This window comes from Psittacula echo, assembly GCF_963264785.1.
Source record: "Psittacula echo genome assembly, chromosome: 4".
NCBI lineage: Eukaryota > Metazoa > Chordata > Aves > Psittaciformes > Psittacidae > Psittacula > Psittacula echo.
The window spans coordinates 48,659,773-48,682,390 of NC_137738.1; the positions used below are offsets into that span (position 1 = coordinate 48,659,773).

The 22,618-nt window shown below is 38.0% G+C and overlaps 1 protein-coding gene across 10 annotated transcripts in view; it reads right to left on the reverse strand.

Annotated features, from left to right (window-relative positions):
- Nucleotides 1-22,618, reverse strand: part of EYA4 (EYA transcriptional coactivator and phosphatase 4) — a gene marked incomplete at both ends in the record, with an annotated part of 129,221 nt that overhangs the window by 62,716 nt on the left and 43,887 nt on the right. For all 10 annotated transcript variants that reach the window (XM_080615537.1, XM_080615547.1, XM_080615545.1 and 7 more), the window contains one exon: nt 7,550-7,599. In XM_080615537.1, coding sequence (XP_080471663.1) covers nt 7,550-7,599 — 50 coding nt within the window. The remainder of the gene's footprint in view (nt 1-7,549; nt 7,600-22,618) is intronic.

Below are 22,618 nucleotides of genomic sequence, written 5' to 3' on the forward strand. Positions count from 1 at the left end.
TGGACAAAAAGACTATGTACAGACACTTAAGGGTAAATCCAAAATACCCAAATTAATTCTACAAATACTTCTGTTAAAATCTTGCTTATCTAATTTTTTGTTTTGTTTAGTTTTTTGGTTTTTTTTTTTTTAATAAGGTGATACAAACTTCCAAAAAGGGTTCAAAACTTCTTATTCCAAAGTCTGACCCAACACTGATTCAGGTTAATGCAAATCTTAACACTGACATGATCTGGCTTGGTAACATACAGAGAAATTATTAATAATATAACAGAAAATATGTTACTCATGATGTTAACAAAAAACCCAGGAATTTGTAACAGACCTTAAATATAAAAAATACATTAATTATATTGTTAAAGCCGCAGGGATCTGTTAACATAAACCATTCAAATACTTCCCTGTGATGTCATCAGTTACCATGTGTTTGCACTCTAAATAGATTATTGTAATTTCTGTAAACATATCATATATATTTTTAGAACTCTTTGGGGGCTTGATCCAGAGCCAACAAAAACCAATGGGCAGACAGTGACCAGCTTCAATAGGCCTTTGGTAATCAGAAGACTGAGTTTCTAAAGTTAACAAATGAGAACATCAGCATAGAGCAGGCAGAGAGATACCACACAGCCAGCTCTAAAAATAGGAAAGACTTATGCTGCCTGAAAAGTACATGACTGAAAATAAAACGTGGATAGTAAGGCAACATACTCCTTGTAGCAACTGTCGTGCAATTGTCATGGATGCTGTATGGCATTCAGTTAGATGTATCTGCATAGTCATTTCACTAACTATGTTATTCTGATTTGACTTCAACTGCCTACGAGTCATGCAGTCTAAATAAATGCACCAAACCCTTAATAAGTAGCAGATTTGTATAAAACATTCTCTCTCAGGCTAAGCCTGTGTGTCCCAGAATGCAGCCTTTATAAGAAATCTTATTCCACAACATAGTTATTTTAAAATTGGAAAATTGTGATTCCTTTTTTGCCAGCCACTGTCCTGACTGAGAAGTCTGGGCATGATCCTGCCAAACATTTCTCTTAGGTCAAGTGTTTATAACTATAGTGGCCTCAGTGACATGAATGTTATAACAAACATATACTATCCCTCCTGTTAACTGGATTTTTTCTTGAAGTTTCCAAAATTACTGGTGGCAATCTTTCAATTTCAACTTTATTTACTCTGTCTTTTCATAGCAAAGTTGAAATACTAGCAGTTAGTCACAAAGTGTTTTTTCCTGGCTAGAGAAAAATACTTTTGCATGTATTCCCTTCTGGAAATGAACAGTTTTGCAGAAAAGCAGAATCTGTAAAATCAAACTAAATGCTTCCATTCCACTCCAAATGCTCACACTGTGGAACTAGCTGGTCTTCGTGTAATATATCAGCAGTGCACCAGGTGATTTCTGGTGGAGTCTGCATGGTTGCTTAGGAGAAGAGGTATACAGTACGCTGTCTTCACAATCAACAGAAACATCAGATAAATGGCATCTCAGAAGTGCCTGCTTTACACATCTACTTCAGCATGAGATTAATCTCACCTTCAGAGTCTAAATCAGAGTCCTCTCAATATCTCATTTCTTTAAATGAAGCCCATTTATCCACAGATTCCTTAGTGTGAGAAACAGTGGAGCTACGCTACTCCTGACACAGAAAAGCATTTAAATTATCCTCTAGCCAAGACAAACTACATATGGCTCACAGACAACAAACTCTTACCTTCTAAAAGAACTTTTAAGATGTGGATGAGAAGAAAATGAGGGAGTGTAATGTGACAAAACAACACATGAAAGCTTGGTAGTCTGAACTTCCCCATTTTTACTCCATAGCTAATACTATGTTTTGTTTTTCTATTATAAATGCTGTAACCTTAATGACAATTTCCATAGCTATTGCTTGCTTTTCTTGCTTGGCAGCTCAATTGTAAAGCTCCTCTTCACCATGTAACAACAATTATTCGTTGTTTCTCTCTAGAATTGCAAATGAATGGGAAGGTAGTGCTGGTCTCACACTCCTAGTATGGTATGCAGAACTGGTATGCAGAGGGTCGACTGTGTTCAAACTATCATGGGAAAGGCATTACAGCTTCATCACAGAATCAGTCAGATGCCAGTAAAGCTTGGGTTTGAGTGGAGAAGTTACAATGTGAGATCTGGTAAATACAGATAATTACATGATATTAAAATAAAGCAAATACACGACTGAAAGGATCAAGCTTTATTATCATCACCCTGAGATAAGACCTCAAAGGGTTTGTTGAGGGAATTAGTCAGTGAAAAAGAAATCTCAGGGGTATTTTACACAGTCCAAGCTGCTAAGAATGAGAGGGTTTTGACGCTCTGTTGTCTAGCATAAAATGCAGAAGACACATGTTATTTTCCCTTTCATTTTTGTTAAACATACAGATGGCCATGGAAGCACTGTTCAGTAGTGCACTCATGTAGTATTAGCATAGCTCAGATACAGTAAGTATAGTGAACACTGTATTCACAACAGTGTTCCCAAATTGAAGAGAAAACAAACCTTGGTCAAGTAACTGAATATGAAAACTGAGGTAGCTCTCACTGACATTCAACACCATCTATTTACTTGCGAATGCATTAACGACAGTAATTGTCTCTGGACATGTACACGCACTCTACATCCTGAACAAGATAAAACCATCAAAATGAGACCAGTGAGAAAATGTGAAAGTCTATTTCTCATTCAGAAGTTTTAAGAAAGACTTTTAAGATGAAGAAACAGAAATAGGAATTCATCTTTTAAATCTTAATATCCAGTGCACTTCTAAGCAATGTGGGTGTGGAAGAAGAGGACAGCAATCATCTGATGAACAGCTGTAATCTATGCTAAAGGCCTCACTGAAACCCATATTGAATTGAAATATTGGAGACTTTTTTAAACACACTAAAAAGTCCCTCTGTGCTCTTTTGGACAGCCTGTTTATCTGGCAACTGTGTCTGTACATATGATTCAGTATTTACTAGTGATCATCACCAGTGAGTATGTAGTTCAGTAATACACAGGAACTTTGTCTAGCTGGTATTAATGCAATAGCTATAATGGCTCTGATTACACTCTTCTTACAGCATCTGATAAAGCTTTAAAAGAGAGGATTTTCTGAAGAGTGGCTTATTTTCTCTTTCTTTTGCTTTTAGAAATAATAAAGAAAAAGTATATAAAGGACAAGACAAGACAGGAAGAATGGATATAGCTTGAGATACTAGATCCACAGGTTTATAGTAAAAAGTATTCAACAAGAATAGAGGGCTTCTTACTCTGTAGGACCTGCTTTAACTTACCAATAAAAAGGTCCATTGCCTTTCTGTGAATACAAAAGCGATATCTGTTTGGCACCACGATATATTTTCACAAGTTAGTCAGCTAATTTTCACCCCAAGCTTACAAAAAATACTTGTCAGAAATTTCAAGTTTTCCCTTTCTCCCCCATAGATATCATCTTCATAATTTAAAGATTATGGTTTAAAGAGGAAAAGTATATGAAATGTATGGCCATTTTCCAGGAAAAAAAAAGAAACTGTGTCTCAGCTGTCAGTAAAATCTTCTCATTCTTCTGCAGACTCTTCTATCCTCTCCAAAGGGTAAATACGCATGATTTCCCCCTCTGCCCCCTTCGCAGTCAGCAGACTTTGAAGAAGCAGCAGAAGACCATGCAAAATTTCAATTTGCAGGGACTTCCTCTCCTTTCCCTCATTTCTCTCCTCCCTGTTCCATTTTATAGCCCAGAAAACCCATATTTATTGTCAGATCTCGATTCCTGATGTAACTTTGGTCATACAGCAGAGCCTCTGGCAGGCCTGGTGGGAAAGGGAAGGAGGATTTGGGGGTAGCAGACACATACTTATTGAGCAGTCTGTTGTTGTAAAGGAAGATGCTGCCCTGGGATACATGGCTGAAGCAAACATGCTGTAGCTGAGTGTGAGCAGAAGGCTGGAACCTGGTATTTATCATTTTACCAGAATTCAGAATCACATATAATTCTAGTGTTTAACTCCTTTCCACATTAAGGTCGGGGTGGGGGGGAGTGGAAAGGAGAGGGATGAGGCTATAAATGCAGTTTGCAAATTTTCAGGTAACAAAAATTAGAATTAAAATGGCTTATTTAATTATCCATATAAAAAGGGAGCTCATTAATAACTGCAAACAAGGTAAATCTACTAGATTTCAGCAATTCTTGTACAACATTAAATTTCATGCTGGAGCCATTCAGCATGCTTGGAATTTGTACCATTTAAGCGTATATCCATCATACAAGAAAATTAATAGCAATGTATGTTTATAGCCTCTGTACACAGGAATTTGTCTTCCTAAACTCAGTAGTGAATTTGATGCAGGGCCAGCATGCTGGACCACCACCCATGCATGTTGCCCGTCTTGTCCAGATCTGTAGTAAGACAGCTGGCAAGTCCCAACTGTTTACTGCCTCTGTCTCACACACCATCGGCTCCAGGAAGGTGTAAGCATTTTGCATGACTGGATGGCTACCCAGACTTGAGAATGAATTTGATTTTTATTACAAAATTATGAAGAAAAAATGCCATAATACTGACACAGGCACAAAACGACCATGATTCAGTATAATACCACAATTTAGGGATAATAACTAAACATCTGGGAATAAAAGTACAACCAGTTCATAGGGATTTGGTAAATAAGTCCCAAGAATGTCTGACAGAATTTGTAAGACAAAATCATATCTGAATCAAAATTTGTGAGAGAGATACTGAAAAGTTATGCATATTTCCTTTTGTGTTAACAATTCACCTATCCACCATGACTTCAATTAACTATGATTCCCTCTCTGTGCAGTTTACCTGTTGATATAACCATTTTCTATAAATAAGTGCTGGCAAGGTTGATTTTTACTGCATGTATAGCTGGATACTTCTGGAACACATTTTTTGATATACTGCATAGATCAGTAAATACCCTTAAAAAGAAATTTACTAGTCACATCTGCAGTTTGAATGTTTCTTTCTAAAAGACAAACCAAGGCCAAGCAAGACAAAGAATCTGCTGATACACACATGTCACTCCAAGAATTCTCCTGACAAAGTTCCCACACCCAATTTAATTACTTCCCTACTGTAAAAACACTTTCCATCTGCATTTACTGTAATAGTTTCAAATCCAAAACCAACAGACTATAAAGCTAGCTAAATAAATGAATGATATTGGCCTTAGGTCCCAAGCCAGCAGCTATTCTGTAAGGCTATGTGTCTCCAGCATTCATTTTTGTGCTGATGTTTCATTTTATGTGCAATGTTTTCACTTAAGCCTTGTTTAGAGAAGAATTACCTTGCTCCAGGCTCTCAAGTTTTACGTGCCGCGCGGTGCCCTCTAGCGCCGCTCCAGACAAAGCTCTGACAGGGATTACCCCACAAAACCAAAGTCAAATCGTGGATTCAGATCTGACCAAAGACAATCCCACTGCAGGCTCTACGCACAGCACTGCACCCACTCAGTTCAGGAACATTAATTCCAACTGTATCTGATATAGCCTCAGACCATGGCTGTGGAGCTCAAAATGAAAAGCATCTCTGATGGAAAACACCCTTAAAAAAAAATAAAATTAAACTACCAGATTTAGCCTCCAGGTTGACTATTTGTAATCTGAGTTCCCTTTAGCACTCAGGAGGAAAAAAGTATCCTATTCCTCAGAGTTGGCATGAAGAATTTAACTACAGGTCATAATAACCACAAATGACTATGAAAGAACTTGCAAAAGGGTTTTCCTAACTAACTGTGATTGGGATTTCAGTGTGTTTCCTTAACACTTATAATTGGCAGAAGCCTGTATGTCAGGATTCTGAATTTGAGAACATTCTATAAAACTCTATTTTCTTTTTTTCCCTTGTGGAGCCACTCTGAGAGGGCTTAGTTCAGTTATAACTATTATATATGCTGTCTGATAATATCCCCTGCCTAAAAGGATAACGCAAAGGAGATGTTCAAAATAGTGTTTCTCACTTTGATACATAAACATGTAGAGGTGGGCTTGGCGGTCCTGGGATAATAGTTGGACTTTATGACCTTAAAGGTCTTTTCCAACCTAGTTGATTCTATGATTCTATGATATGCAGAAGTAGTGACAGTACATTGTATTCCGGGTCCTCAGGTTTGTTGCAATATCATACTCTGATGAAATTAATCAAACTATGGACTTCATAATTTTTAAAGACCTGAGATAAACCAGTCTTATTTGGACAAGTAAGACACTTAAATCTATGCACAAGTGTTTTGCTAAATGAACATTCTCCATGCCATCAAAGTATTTGGAAAGAGCTTGCCCCTTATAATAAATTTTAATCCAAAGCAGCACCACAGCAGATACATTTTTTCATTTAGAAGTTATTAAACAAGGACTGACTGGCAAAACATGACTCCACTGAAGTCCAGGGCAAAACTGCTCTTGAATTCACTGGAAATGTATCTGGACATCAAATGTTGTATTCCCTTATATACATTCAGTTATTAGAGAACTAAATGAAAGGCTGTGATAACAACTGATATAAGCTAATCAAAGAAATGCAGATGGTGCACAGCACAGCTCAAGCCATAGATACTACACTGGCCTTGGACATTGCAGGTGACACCCAGAGGGTCCTACTGCAACAGAGGCACAAAGACATGGTGAAGGATGGGATAGGGAGGCAAACCTTGTATTATTTTGCTTTTCTGAGCTTTAATCACAATGTTAGTGTGATGTCAGATTTGGTTTGGGGCTCTCCACTCACAATTAAAGCATCTGAGTTTCAGTGAAACTGAAATAGGTCTTCTAAACAAAAGCAAGATGAAGATAGACAAAAAGCACTCCTAACCACTGGAAACTGAAGAAAATAATACGTTGTACCTCAATAGCTTACTAATTAACAGCCAGATGTATGCTTAATGGCAAATCTAAACCAATTACTGCTTCACCTGCTCAACATTATTCGTACACATATATACATGTGGAAAACAGAGAAGTTAAATCCATTTCCTTTTACCCATGTACATGAAATTAAAAAAGACTATGTTTGAAAAGTTTCTTTTTAAAGTATGTATGGCCTTGTCCCAACTTACGAACATAGTGGCATGTTTTTATAGGTGAAAACTAAGAAGTTTTGATAAAGTTGGATTTTCCCCAATAAAGACTGAATTGCCGACACTGAAAATAAACTACATTATCAATAAACTTCAAGACTCAGGTATGCAGAAAAGGGATAAAAAAAAAGAAAGTGAGATTTGATTACACAGTTTTCCCTACAATATTTAATAGTTTGCATTTTTTTAAAATGAGAATGACAATCCAGTGCTATGGCACCATCCAAACCTCGAAAACCTAGATGCTAGCCCTCATCTTTAACTAGGAAAAAGGGGGGAAAAAAACCCTTCCAGAGTGAAATCAATTAAAATTGATCCATCCATCCATCCTTTATAAAACATGTCTCTCATGCTCTGTTGCTATGTAGCTGCAGCAGAGGTCCGCCTCGCACCCTGCCACCACGCTGCAGTGAGTCAGTGTTTGCCCTCTTGTACCATACCTGGGATTCTGCGGCTCTGAAGCATCTGATTCTGTACACGGTTTCTTTACCTGCAAAAGCAAATGAGTGCCAGTTACTTTCACTTGAAACACAACTTCCTCGCTCACAGTTCACGCACTTAGAGCGCTTAAAGTGGATCCAGCTCTGCTCACCATGATCTCTATAAAATACTTCCCGCATTTTACAGCAGCAGTATGCAGTACTAAACAGTGTGTTTCATTATTATCCCATGAACAGCTGCCAACTACACTTCCCCAGGCTCCATTAGTATGTAAAATGTTCGGCTAAAATAGCTTGGGAGTAGTCTAACGGGGAACAAAGAAACCAAAGAATCAGGTTCCCCACTTCGAAACGAGAAAGCCATACTGTTCTCAGCTCAGTGAAGAAATGTTTTCCCAATTGATAGAGCTTCTGTTTCCTGCTAAAGCTCGCAATAATAAACACCAGATTCTGGGGCAAAGCGCAACATTAGCTAAATAACTCATACATTAATTTTCATTTTGTGAATCTGCTAACTGTACATTAACTGTATTTTCCTATTGCATCAATGAACTCATACACCGTTTTCATTCATAATTCCAATATATAATTACATAAAAGGTATTTCAACTCCCAATTTAATCTTTACAACACATTGCTATAGGCTAATTAAAGCTGACAAAAATCCAACACTTTCAAATAAAAAGAGAAAAATGTCCTCTTGCAGACTAGGTATCTCTTTGGGATCTTCAAGATATCCTGCAAAAATTTAATTGTACCTTTTGGAAATATAAATTTCTTGTACTTTCAGCAGAGAAAAAAAACACTTTCCTCAACTGCGTGCTAATGCAGAATCCAGGGCTCTGTGGGAGGTTTCAAAACTCCATTGTTTAAAGCTACCTAGAAACATCCTAGTCACTCAGACTCCCTTGATGTGACTGCCACAATATAAAGAACATGCCCATGTTCTTTGTAAGTGTTAAATGACAATTTTTGTTAATACTTTGCATCATGACTTCTTCTATGCCTTTTTGCTACTTTAAAAGCATTTCAAACAAAAAAATTGCAACTCTAACTCACTTCTATTGAAGTCATCTGCAAAATACTCACCAACTCCAACAGAAAAAGGATTAGGCTAATGCTTAGTATTTTCCCTAAATACTGCAGCTGAATGCCACGCAGCACAACTCACGGATGTCTGAGTACAAGCATGGTTCAACAGATGGTCATTTTTGTTGTTCACTTGCATTCTAGATACTGAAAAAAACATAGAACCATAGAATGGCTTGGGCTGGAAGGGGCATTAAAGATCATCTAGTTCCAACCTCCCTGTAACAGATAGGAATGAGTGTGCAAGATCACCCTTAGTAAAATATATATACATACATATATATATAAAATTGCACTTAAAACTTTGACCAAGACTTTCAACAATTAAACAGATTTCTATAGATATCTCCCTCAAACATTCTGTTTCATCACCACTAGTTTTGCTCTTCTTGGATTGTTTCTTCACTGTTCTTACTGTGCTACTCGATGGACTTGGTAGTTGAAATGTGCTACAGAGGTGTGAAGGTGCAGCAACTCAGCATGAAAGTGAAGGCTCACAAACTCCAAAACTCACAGGCACTATTTCATAAACATTTATATGCAAGCTTCATTGCTATACCTTTACATTCATTACATTGTTACTAAAGTAATATTAGATCTGAAATACAGTAAAATCCTTGAGATCCAAGCAAATGATCAAATATCAAGAAAAACTCCCACAGTGTCTGTTAATATACAAACAGGAGAAATACTCATTCAAATTAGTATACCAAGTGTCAACATCACAGGCAACTGTTCAAAAACCAAATTCAAAATCATTCAGAAAGACTGGAATTGAAACATTCCTTGAGAGGAAGTGTGCATTCAGAAGCAGATTGTCTCAACAGAGTTACAGGGGGACTTGGCCAGAAAAAGAATCTTTCAATTTTACACATGAAATATAATTGAAAATAATTAAAAATATAATGTATTTAGAAGTATAAGCTCTAATTATAAAATATAAAGACATTACATATGATTAAATTACATAATTAAAATTAATTAAAAATGTAAATACATCTAACTTATTTAAATCCTAGGAAAGCTCCTTTTTCTTTGCCCCGTTAGCATATACTCACTTCCAGGCTATTTCTGTTATCTCTTTGCTGTTAAATTTACTGGCATTTATACCTTTCTTTCCAATTCCTTTGCCATTTGTGTGTTTGCCACCAATAGACATGTTACCTGTCACATTTAAGCTGGTTAGGAAAATTAGTAAAGTTCAGGTTACGAACTTTCAGGTTAGGAAAGCTCAGCCACTGTCTTCAGCCAGATGCTGGAGAGTCTGACACTGATCCAGCACATCCCAACACCCTGATTTTGCAAAGTGATGGCAGGGCCAGTGGTGGGAGTTACCACAGAAGCCCAAAGATAATCCAAACATATACTAATGCTATCTCAGTACTTTTAACACACAATATATAAGAGCCTTTTTTTTTTTATGGGCAAAGATGAGTTCTCTCAGTTATGCAATAGCTAAGTACTTACAGATGAGTTGTCCTATCCCTACTCCCACTACTACTGCATCTTGCCTTTACCAACTTTACAAAGTAATGGTCTGAAAGATTATACTCTGCCTGTGCAAAAAAAGACAAATTTTGGTATACCTTAACAGGGAGTAGCAGAAAAGCCATGGACCAATTGTACCAAAAAGACTCACCACCTGTGAAATGCTACAAACTTGGGACAAAAAAGAAAAAGTACTGTAGTCAAGAATATTGCAATGAAAACAAGGTTTGGTTGTTTTGTTTGGCTTTTTTTTTTTTTTAATAGGAATATTTCAGGTTTTCAGCTTGGTATATAGATGATCATTCTCTGAGGAAATGTGCAGCATAAGCACATGGTACAGACTTGTCTTTTCCTCTGAGACTAAATGTAAACTTCACTGTGTATCTTTAGGGTCCCTCTTTGAGAGAAAAGATTTAATAAATAAAAAAGGTATTTCTTAAAGGAGGAACAGGCATGTGATTTTCTTTCAAGTCAGCATATGGAATGAACACCACTGGTCTTTAAGGCTACTCAAGTAGCAATACACATTTTGTTATTCCTAAAATTACACCACGCTTGAAGGGGAACAGAAAATCACTACGAAAACTTTTGATCAAAGATGAAATATTGTTTCCTTTGTCTTAAGATGTGCTGTTTTCCTTCTTAATCTGCCTTGCTGACTGTTTTCAAAATACTTTAAACACCACATTTACTTACATTCTCATGTTAGATGCAATAAAAAGAACCTTTTTCTTTACTCTTGCTCTATTCTACTTTTTCCCCCCTCTATTTGCACAGGTTTTCTCATCATTTTATTTATATGTATGTTGAGAACCATCCACAAGAGTGGCAAGGTATCAGTTTCAGTTGGGTTTGAATTTTGTCAGACTGCACTGGAATCCCCTACCCTGGCTGCCTACTCCAAAATGTTTGAAATGCTTCAGCTTAAAGTCCTTAGATCCAAATTTTTGAGAGAACATGCTGTTGTGTTCATATTTTAGAAGTCATGCCACTGTGCTGCTGGAAGCAGAATTCCAAAGCTGGAAGTGGAGGGAGTCCAAGCTGTACTGATACTCAGGAATCACAATCTCTGTGAAATGGTGCCCAAATCTTTTCACTTCATAAGCTTCTAAAAGCCCTGTTTTCACACCAACAAGAGGACTCTTGTTGTACTCTGGCTTCTGAACTTTTGAAGACCCTATCTGCACTGAATACTCTCCATCTCAAAGAGGCTGGCACTGAGTAAGACTTAGGATTACTTCTGAGTGCCAGGAGCACCAGGGACATCAAGAAAGGGAGTGGCATTAGTGAATTCGTCCCTCCTTGCATTGTCAGCCTCATCTCCCACCTTGTAGGTACCCAGGTAATACCCCAAAACAGAACAGCCCTCTGAACTCAAATGCAGAGAGGAACAGCGGAAAAACAGGAACAGGAAGATGGAACACTGGGAAAGTGATGGAACACCTTATCCTTGGTGCCATCTTAAGGCATATCAAGGATAAGAGGGTTATGAGGGGCAGTCAACATGGCTTTACCAAGGGGAAGTCATGCTTGACCAACCTCATAGCCTTTTATGAGGAAATAACACGGTGGATGGATGATGGCAGAGCGGTGGATGTGGTCTACTTTGACTTCAGCAAAGCATTTGACACAGTCTCCCACAGCATCCTCATAGCTAAATTGAGGAAGTGTGGTCTGGATGATCAGGTAGTGAGGTGGACTGCAAACTGGCTGAAGGACAGAAGCCAGAGAGTTGTAGTGTATGGGACGGAGTCTAGTTGGAGGCCTGTATCTAGTGGAGTGCCTCAAGGGTCAGTACTGGGACCAGTATTGTTTAATATATTCATCAATGATTTAGATGAGGAAATTGAGTGTACTATCAGCAAGTTTGCTGATGACACTAAGCTGGGAGGAGTGGCTGACACGCCAGAAGGCTGTGCTGCCATCCAGCGGGACCTGGACTGGCTGGAGAGTTGGGCAGGGAATAACTTGATGAAATATAACAAGGGAAAGTGTAGAGTCCTGCATCTGGGCAGGAACAACCCCAGGTTCCAGTATAGGTTGGGGAATGACCTGTAAGAGAGCAGTGTAGGGGAGAGGGACCTGGGGGTCCTATTGGACGGCAGGATGAGCATGAGCCAACACTGTGCCCTTGTGGCCAAGAAGGCCAATGGCATCCTGGGGTGTATTAGAAGGAGCGTGGTCAGTAGGTTGAGAGAGGTCCTCCTTCCCCTCTACTCTGCCCTGGTGAGACCACATCTGGAATATTGTGTCCTGTCCCTCAGTTCAAGAAGGACAGGGACCTGCTGGAGAGAGTCCAGCGCAGGGCAACTAAGATGATTAAGGGAGTGGAGCATCTCCCTTATGAGGAAAGGCTGAGGGAGCTGGGTCTCTATAGTTTGGAGAAGAGGAGACTGAGGGGTGACCTTATTAGTGTATATAAATATATAAAGGGGGAGTGTCACGAGGATGGAGCCAGGCTCTTCTCAGTGGCAAACAATGACAGGACAAGGGGTAATGGGTACAAACTGGAAAACAAGAGGTTCCACTTAAACTTGAGAAGAAACTTCTTCTCAGTGAGGGTGACAGAACACTGGAACAGGCTGCCCAGGGGGGTTGTGGAGTCTCCTTCTCTGGAGACATTCAAAACCCGCCTGGACACATTCCTGTGTAACGTCATCTAGGTGTTCCTGCTCTGGCAGGGGGACTGGACTAGATGATCTTTTGAGGTCCCTTCCAATCTCTAGCATACTGTGATACTGTGAACAGAAACTGGGGATAAAAGAATGGGATCTGAACACCGCAAAATTAGAGGAGAGCAGAAGCCAGGTGAGAAAAATGTGGCAGATGTACAGGTGGGGTGCAGACAGTGGAAGAGTACTGGGACTGGCTGGGATGGGACAGCACAGCACAGTTTGCTCTCCTCTAATTAGATTTGGGACCAACACCACAAACACAAGCCTGAGCATGCATCAGGTATCTGTGAAACTCACTAGTAAAGTCTTCAGTGACCAGTCTGCCCAGAGTAATTGCCTAGTTCTGCTACTCCACTGCACTGGACATCTAACAAGTGACCCAAGCTGGGAAACTATACTTTGAACTTAGAAGATGATGTATAAATGTTATGGTTATCCAGAAATGGAAAGGTCTGATTTGACTCAAATTGGGAAAAACATAGTCAACATTTTAAACATATGCCTTAATCTTTGCCTTGGTTCATCAGATTTCAAATATGAACACAGTTATAAGTGTCATACTATGACGGTACTGTGAAAAAGATGCATTTATTAAGCACCAAAGAACTTTGATTCAGGTATACTAGAAATATTTACATGACAAATGATTTTATGGACTTTGGATGCTTCGTGTTTAACAACTATAGACTGAGGAACATTAAAAGAAAAATCTAACTGCACATTCACTGAAAAAAGGAGACGTCCCCTCGAAAGCCTAGTATGTCATGCAATACGATCTGTACCATAATGCGTAAGAGACTGGGTTTCCACAGGCCATATTAATTCTGGCATTTCCTTGCTTCTGATGTTTTCCTTTGCAACATTAACATCATTTTAACGTGATTTTATTGGACGTTATTACACTACATGCTAAACCATGAACTGGTCCTGCTCTATGAGGTGTTATCGTACACATGCTCATGGTATTAAACTCATAATGCAACACAGGTGAGAAATCCCTTCTAACACTTAAAATAAGCACAGCTGAAAAATCTTGCAACATCATCAGTAAAGTATTCTGGCAATGAATTTTCTGAGCTCCCCCATCTACTGCATCAAATATGGCCTTGGGCATCCCTCCCAGATTGGTAGGCATGCAACAGAGTTGAGTACAGCCTGCAATGCTTTGGGCTTGGAGGAAGTAGCTCTGCATGGTGCAGCTATGGAAGCTCTAACACTAAGGAGACAAGAATGAAACGGGAAAGAAGAGGGAAGAGAACATTTTGCAGACACTAAGACATCTCAAAGCATGTCTATGTGCTTCCTCAGCCTGTGCTAATACCACTTCTGATTGATCTGCAGAACCTGGATGCAAATGACAGCAAATTACCCTGGTGAAAGCTTCTACTCGATGCACAGAGAAGGGACATGTTTGTGTAGTGGCCCCAGGAGAGGACGGGGCATTTGGTGGAACAATTTGATGGAAATATATGAGAAGAATATGGTTCAGGATGTCTGTAACACTGCTACGAGTAGTAAAGAAAACTTCTCCTTCAAACATCTTTCAGATGCTGACCTTGACACTGTTTACATAGTTTTATAACCATCTTGACAACAAAAACCTTAGCACCAAGACTGCCTGCACAATGCTTAGCATAATAAAGATTTTCTTTGCTACCATGACACTTTTCATGGCTACCATAAAACAAATAATGACGTTATCTTGATCTACAAACACAGGGCAAGGGATAGTTTCAAGATACAGTGCCAGGATTTAGTAAAAAAATTGTAGCCATTCTGAAAATACATATACTTTTAAACTGATTATTTTTAAAATACACAAAAATTATTGAGAATGAAGCAGGTTTTTGATTGCTAAATTCAAATAATACTATAGCTATATATGGCCCATCAAGACAAAATCTCAGGGAAGATCCTGCAAATAAAACAAATGCTGAAGACACCTAGAGAAAGATCTGAAAAGAATTCTAAATAATCCCAAATTCCAAATTCTTCCCAGTGAATCATTATTATGCTACACTTCCATAGATCTCATAAGGGTTTCAGTTACTTAAAAGTAATAATAATAATAAACATATAATTATGTAAATTTATATATAATTATGTATCAACAGTTTGCATGAAAATGTAATACGAAATGAAATTAAAATAAGTATGAAAATGTAATATTATATAGTTACCATCGAGTTTTAAGTAGGTTTCTGACTTAGCTAAAAATCCAAACACTGATGCTACCGTTGAGTGAAGACCTTGAAGCACTAGCAAATTGATTTTTTCCCCTGATTTTTCACAGTGCAGAGACTGTACATAGCTGTATCTTAACTGAATCACATCCTGAAGTAGATTTATCATATCTTGGCAGATCTGAATATGTGAGTTTTAATCACAGTGGAAGAATGAAGAAAAACATGCTATAGGAATCAACTTAATTTCAAACTCACTATTAAAGTTGTTTTGCTTTTCGTTTGTTTTTTTGGGGTTTTTTTTATAAGTTTATATGAACTTATCTTCAGTGAAAATAAGTTTTCCAGTCATCACCTGCACTAGGTTTAGCTATTCAATAGTCTTCTATTTTCTTATTAATGAAATTGTTATGCCGTCGACTCAAATTGACAACTCTTATAAAAACAGATCAAGTTTTGAATATATTAAAATTTTTTAATGAAATTGAAATGCAAATTTTTTACAAGTTTTGAGTATGGAAGCATATTGCTGAAGTTGATGTTTATGTTTTATGTAGCACAGTAGATGAGACTTCATATTTCAAGACATTTTTCCATGCCTTTAGAAATGTAAGGAATAACAACACTGCAGATACTATGTGAGGGCTTCAACCACACAGCATAGCACAGGTGTAAGGGGAAGGAATGGGAACAGGGGAAGCCGTTCCTATTCCATTATCATTTTGTTCTGTTTTCCATGCACATCTTTCCTAAGATAGACATATTCATGATGAAATGTATCACTGCTACCCTCCTGTCTTCTGCACCTCTCCCCAGACTAATACAGGAGTATCTCCGGGCTGCAACACTACATGGCATGGATCTAACTTCCAATGAAAAATAATCCAGAAGGGATACATCCAGTATGAAATACCTTCAGTTTAGGCATCTAAATCTACATAGGCTTGTCACCCAGGCTTCCTTTACATCTAACAGAAAGTTACAGATGTATTTCACCAGGCCTGGAGTAGGCATCTACTTCAGACAGAGAGGAATTAGGCCAAAATGAATTGTGAATAATGACTGCTACTCTCTGCTGACTGCTGAAGAGGACAGGTAGTGGAGAAAACACTGAGGAAGTGGAACTGGTGCTGCCAGAGAGTGAGGGACTGCCCACTGCCACCACACAGCCTGTGAGTCTCACTAAATCTTCCATGAAATTCTCTTTGTCTGCAACACTGAGTACAGCATGAGGAGAGACGGTTGCTGCTAAAGTTTCACGCTTTAGAGCTTCAGCTCCTTTGAACCAGTCTTTGACTATTCATTTTCAGAAGTTGCTATCACTTATAAAGCACATACCAGTATGTATGCTTTCACTTTTTGAGATGACACTCTTCATCACTCCCACAACATCTTACATTTTCTGCATAAACCTTTGCAGAGAATAGTGTGGATGAAACTTTGACAGAAACCAGCCTTCAGATAAGCCAAGAGGCTGCAAAGCAGTCCCGTGTTTCCCTAGATCTTATCTCACCAGGCTGGAACGACGAGCAGTGACACTCTAGAGCTCTTGCCGCTGTGCACGGTACACAAACAGTAAAGTAACCAGGGGGTTTAATCAATCCAGGTAAATGCCTTTTTGATACTTACAGGGAGACCATAATGATTGTTTCTTTCAGGAATACTGCACAGTCTTATCATTGGCACAAGCCTCTGTGCTACTTCAATCAGAAAAAATTTATCCAATATAAAGCTGTGTTTCTATTGAAAAGTTTTACAGAAGGAGGTGGCATTAAGGTGTATCTATGACACAAACTGATAACATCTGAGACAACTTTAACTCCTCTGTCTTCTCATTTGTATGCTATCTTTTGGGACAAAACTTAACTTGGTACATTCTGGATAGTGGAAGGGTTTCCTACATGTTTGTTTTTGCAGCGTGATTCATGGGTTCACTCAGTTCAGAGCTTTAAGCTTCTTTCAAGTCCTTTATACCTGCAAACATTTTTAAAACACATTTTAAATTGTCTTTGGCATAAGCGTACTTTTAAAAATATTGGAGGGTATGACAGTCAAGTCATATTTTAAGCAACTGGAACCTGTAAGGTACTATGCGCTACATTTTGAAATGCATTTTTACATGCACTGTGGGAAAAATTGGCATTCTTTTTCTCTTTTTGTTTGTTTGTGTACGATGCAAGAAGGAAATATGCTTTCCTTTAGCTGGTGGGGCAGGCAGGGCAAATGCCACACCACAATAGGACTTTTTGTTTCAGCCTGGGTTACCTAATAGCTCAGAGCTCACAGAACACTTTCCCCTGCCTTGGTGGGAGGATGGGCCATCAGCCTGGCTCACTTCCCAGAAAGAAAGAAAGAAAAGGAGTTAGCTCCCCATTCAGCAGTTGCAAAGGCAGCGAAACTCCACCAGCCTGGAGCTCATTTATTGCCCAAGTCAGATTCAGGAAGAAATACTAAAGCACAAGCACTGGAAATCTCTCATTCTTTTTCTCTCTCTCCCTCCCTTTCTCTCTAATACCCTTTCCTCCCCACACACACCTTCCTTCCCCTCCCAAAGACAAGCTCTTGGCACTTTTTTTGCCTTTTCAAGTCAGCAGTATGTCTCAGTGCATCTGAATCGGCAAGCATACCCTTGGTGCCTCCCTGGGATCTCCGAACTGGAAATCACTTAGGAGATACTGTTCTTAATCTAGACATGGAAAAAATGTTTACTGTTTTCACTCCAGTTATGGTCCCATGATCTCCTCCAGATTTGTTGCAATCACACAACTGTTACTAGTTTTAAGTGTTTGCTTTTAAAATCTCAGCATTCCCAGATACCATTGATCTCTTTTCAGGAGAAAATCATAGAGGGATGTAGGAAAAGAGCCACACTGTGCAACGATTTCTAGCATTAATCTTGTGATCCCCCAGCTCCTCAGAAAAATCATAAGCAAATTAGGTGTTATCTAAACTGCTCTGCAGTTATCATTTAATATTCAAAGGAACAGCAAGTCATCTCCCATTCCATGCATAGAATTCAGTGCCCCCTGAGAAAACCTGAACTGATTTTCTTTCCTCCCGCTTTTCAAAACTAACCAGGGCCAACAAATGCAAGGGAAAAAAAAAAGTAAACTTTGAAGCTGAAATTTAAAGCAATGAAAGTCAGGAAGTTCAAAAGTTAATGTTCCTATGGCTGTGTTAACTTGGCCATGTTGCAAATACATCATGCAAATACTTCAAGCTATTTTGTTAAAGGCATATAGTACTGTGCCATAAAGCATAATAAAATATGCTGTTTTCTTTTCATGTGGAAACCATCTTGTACAAGCAAAAGTACAGTGCATTTCTACTGCTAGTGCTGATTTCTCTACCACAAGTCAAGTATCTCTGCCACAAGACGCTTCTCTGTTCTGAAAATGCTGGTGACTTACTGGGATCTAGCTCTCCCTTAGCTCACCCAAGAGCTTACCTACAGATCTCCCCAGTAACAAAGGGCAACTTCTCTCCTGACACATTTGCCTTATCAGAAAAATTACCTTTCTCCTTTAAGATCTAAAAACACTCATCACAGCTTTTCCAGCCCTCACTTGGAGAAAATACAAATCACCCTGTTGGTCATCTCCTCCTTTCTGTTCTGCTCTCCTAGTTTCTACTTAGGAGTATACTGATACCCAAGAGCAGTAAACAACATGATCACCCATCCATCAAGTCCTCATCCTCACCACAGATGATGAAACTATCTATTAAGAAGGATTCATGTCACTTCTGCGTCTTTTGGATCCTTCATCTCTCAGGAAAGACAACTGTATTCAGTGGATAGTCCCGTATGCAAGAGAGCACCATCAAGATGATAAAATATAACTGATTTATTCACAGATCAAAAAAGATCATCTAACTTCTCTGTTAAAGCAATTCAGTTCTACATCCTGATCTGAATCCAGACTGTATGTGGACTAAAATGACAACTTCAATTAAATGATCTTCAAGTGTCCACAGCGTAGTTTTGCTGTGATCAGGCTTCAGAAAAGGGGAGACTTGACTGTAGCTACAGACAAGGATCACTCCAGACTGTGGGCTTTTTCAGCCCCAGTTGAAGTCCAGCATGTTTGACAGAAAGAAAAAGGAAAATTATTGCTCTAAATGTTGATGGTTTTGGGTTTTTGTTTGTTTGTTTGTTTGTTTTGGGGGTTTTTTTGGTCAGAGGGCACACCAGTCATTCATTCCCCTCCTTTCACAATCTGGAAAGGTAAGCGTACCTCCATGCTGAGCACATATACTGAGGTCTCGGAATGCAAACAGGCAATTTGTGACTAACGCAATAACTTTAGAATATGATCCAGTCCTGCCTAGGATTGCATGGGGCTTCCATCAGTGCCATGGTCATGCTTCAACAGCACTGAGGGTTAACAGCAACAGCTATCTGAGGTTATGCTGTATCCAGTTCTTTACCAAAAGATACTTCCTGAGCTGAAGTTGTCACGCTACGAGAAGCCTACGAAGATCTAAGGTTAAGTCTAAATAAGAACATGGTGGTTTGGCCCATTATCTTCAATTAAACAATTCAGAATGAAATTAGTATGTGAATATGTCTTTCTAGGACAGGAGGCTCAATTAAATGCCAAAAAGCAACAGGTGGACAGAGCAAAAGACAGGTTGAAGGGAGGATGAACAAGGTAATATGAGAAGGTAACATGACCACGATTTCAACTCAGCACCTGCCTACCCATTATCAGCTCACAGAGTCCTAGTAATGTAGGCATTACGGAAGATGGGAGTTAGATGGAGGCCATGTTAAAACAGTATTAAATTAAATTAAAGACAAATAAACAAACAAAAAACACACAAAAAACCCAAATCAAACCAAACCAACAACAACAAAAAAAAACCAACACACAAACGACCAACAAAATAACCTGTTCTGCTATTCCACGGTATTTTTTCTCCTTGTAGCAGATTGAAGATATTCAGCCATAAACATCTGATGTTTCGACAGATAACATCTATGAATCTGAACATGAACAAATAACTTGGTATATGAAAATGGCCCAAGATGAAGTCATCCACTAATTGTACAATACTAGTATTTTTTGTACAATGCACTGAGGCTATTCCAATAAAACCACCTACTTAAGCATACAAATTAAAAAAAAAAAAAAAAATAAAAAGTGTGCGCAAAACTGAGGAAAAAAGTGGAAGCAGAAGGTAATAAACAGCTGCACATTATATTCCACCTTGAAAATTGCCAAGTAAGTCACCTGTACATCTACAGCGAACAGCTGTTCTTTTTCTTCAGTTTCATACATTTCTGTTCTTCTTCATTACTGAAGCTAATTTGTTTAGCATTGTAGGAATAATTTCTAGCAGCTGTTGTAACATTAATAAACTACATCAGACATCCAACATCTCTGGCAACCTACTTCTATTAGAGTAAGGATGCAAAAAATTCTTTGTAGCTCAAACTACTTGCTGGTCAAAATAAAATAATCAGTTCTTTATGGCCCAGATGGTGTCTAGCTCATGAAAAAATAATTTGTTAGAGGAAAGATAAAATGACACACAATGTTGCGGTATAAAATCTCACAAATAGATACAATTTAAAGACCTCTTCACATGCTTTTGTGATGTCATGTAAACAAATTCAATTTGCTTCTAGTTAATTTAGTTTTCAGTGTCTCTAGAACAGTTCAATAAAATTGAAGAAAATGCTGCTAAGAAATGAGTTTTTTGGTTTGGTTTGGTTGAGCTTTTTTTCAGAGTACAAATAAAGTGAAGAATTTATCTGAGGCAATCCACAGGTAAAATACTTTTTAATAAATACATAGGGAAGTATAATACACATAATGTACACATTGCTACTATATAGTAGTAAGCAGCACAGAAGCAAAATCCTATTTCGTGAGACTAGTTTGTATATGTATGATTTACATTTAATTATTGAAATATTACTGAACAGGTAAAGCTCACAAGCATTTGCAACACAGCATTCAATAAAAATCCTATTAATAACACAGTGTGAAAATGTCAGAGAAATTTATCATAAAAGAATGAATCATTAATTTTTTCTATACACAGAGATGCATGTTTGTTTGTACACTAATGCCAAAGCCAGCCACAATTAGAAAACACTTTAAAAATATTTTCCTTTTTTTAAAATTTGTTTTGTGCTCTAATTCTTAACATTAGCTAGCATAGCTGCATTTACAGTATAATGTATGTAAATAAATCTCAAACCATCATCCAGCAATATTTTTTCGTTATTAGTCAATGGGGACAATATCAGAGGCAGTACAGCCCTTACATGCCACAAGGAAGTGCCTCTTGACAGATCATATTTCAGCTCACATATAAGTCCATTTTGCCTCTTTTTTCAGGTTTGAAAATTTCACTGGTTTATCCCAGTATACTACTTTAGCATATCCAAGTACTTTTTCAGAGTTTTTACTAATACTACTATATTAAAATATACAATTTAAAGAGATTTAAAAGTATCTTTTACTTTTTACAATTTTTATAAACAAAGCAGTTGAACTGGCTTTCCAGAGGCAATTAACTGATGGGTTGGGTTTGTTGGTTTTTTTCAGATTCATACCATTTTGTTTATATTTGCAGTCCTCCAGTAAATTCTTTAGCTAACAGGCAATTACTTGGCATAAGGAATTCTTCCAATTTATTTTGGATGGTTTTATACACACATCTCAAGCATTAAATAAAAAAAATTCTTTAGTTGAGGAAAATGTAAGAACCAAGATTCTCTAAACTTTGAAAGCATTCAAAACAAAACAAAAAAAAGACAGCTTCATAGTGAAGGATGAATTTCATCTACCAAGGTCAATGGTCAGAAATAACAATAAAGAATATTGCAATACATTTGCAGTGCTTTCTCCTACAAGAGTCTGCGTGTTTGCCCCTATTTCAGAAAAACAAGCAAGTGTCCTTTGTCTTCTTTTTAACGTGCCCAGTCTCCTGCATCTTTTGACCCTTCCTCCCTTCTGTCCCGTCTCCCCAACCTGATCCTGGAATGTTTCGGCCATGAGGTTAAGAAAGATTCCCCCATTTATCACAACCTGCCAAGCACAACAGGGTCACAGTCCCAGCCCCAGTCCCACTGCTTAACTAATCCAGCCTCAACACAGGCATGAAACTTCAAAGATGTTTTGCCACAGGCAAAAATTAGTCCTTATTTGCTTTAAAATCCAAGTATCAATCAAGTTAAATTGTGCTTCAGTGGAGCTAACATTTTGAACGTTTAGAGCAACATGTACGTTTGGTTCTTAGCTGCAACTCTAATTGAATGCAGAGCTCACCTGGAATAGCAGTACAAATACTTTAAGTACAGCAAAAATCTCCTGTGAGATAATTCTTTTTATCCAGGCGAAAACCCTTGATAAAAAGAACTATTCAAACATGCATGTAAATACACAAGAATATGTTTTTGTGCATGTGTGCAAATAAAGATATATAATACATACAGAATCCCTGTTTGTATTAAATCACCTCAGATAATTTTACCCTACAAAGGTTATCAGTTATACCAGATGATCAGCCACAGTTATATAATTGTAAAGCTCAGTTAATGACCTTTAAATATTCCTGAAATTAATTTTGAAGAACAATTGAAGATTTATTATGAGAATACACGAAGAGCTTTGCTTCAA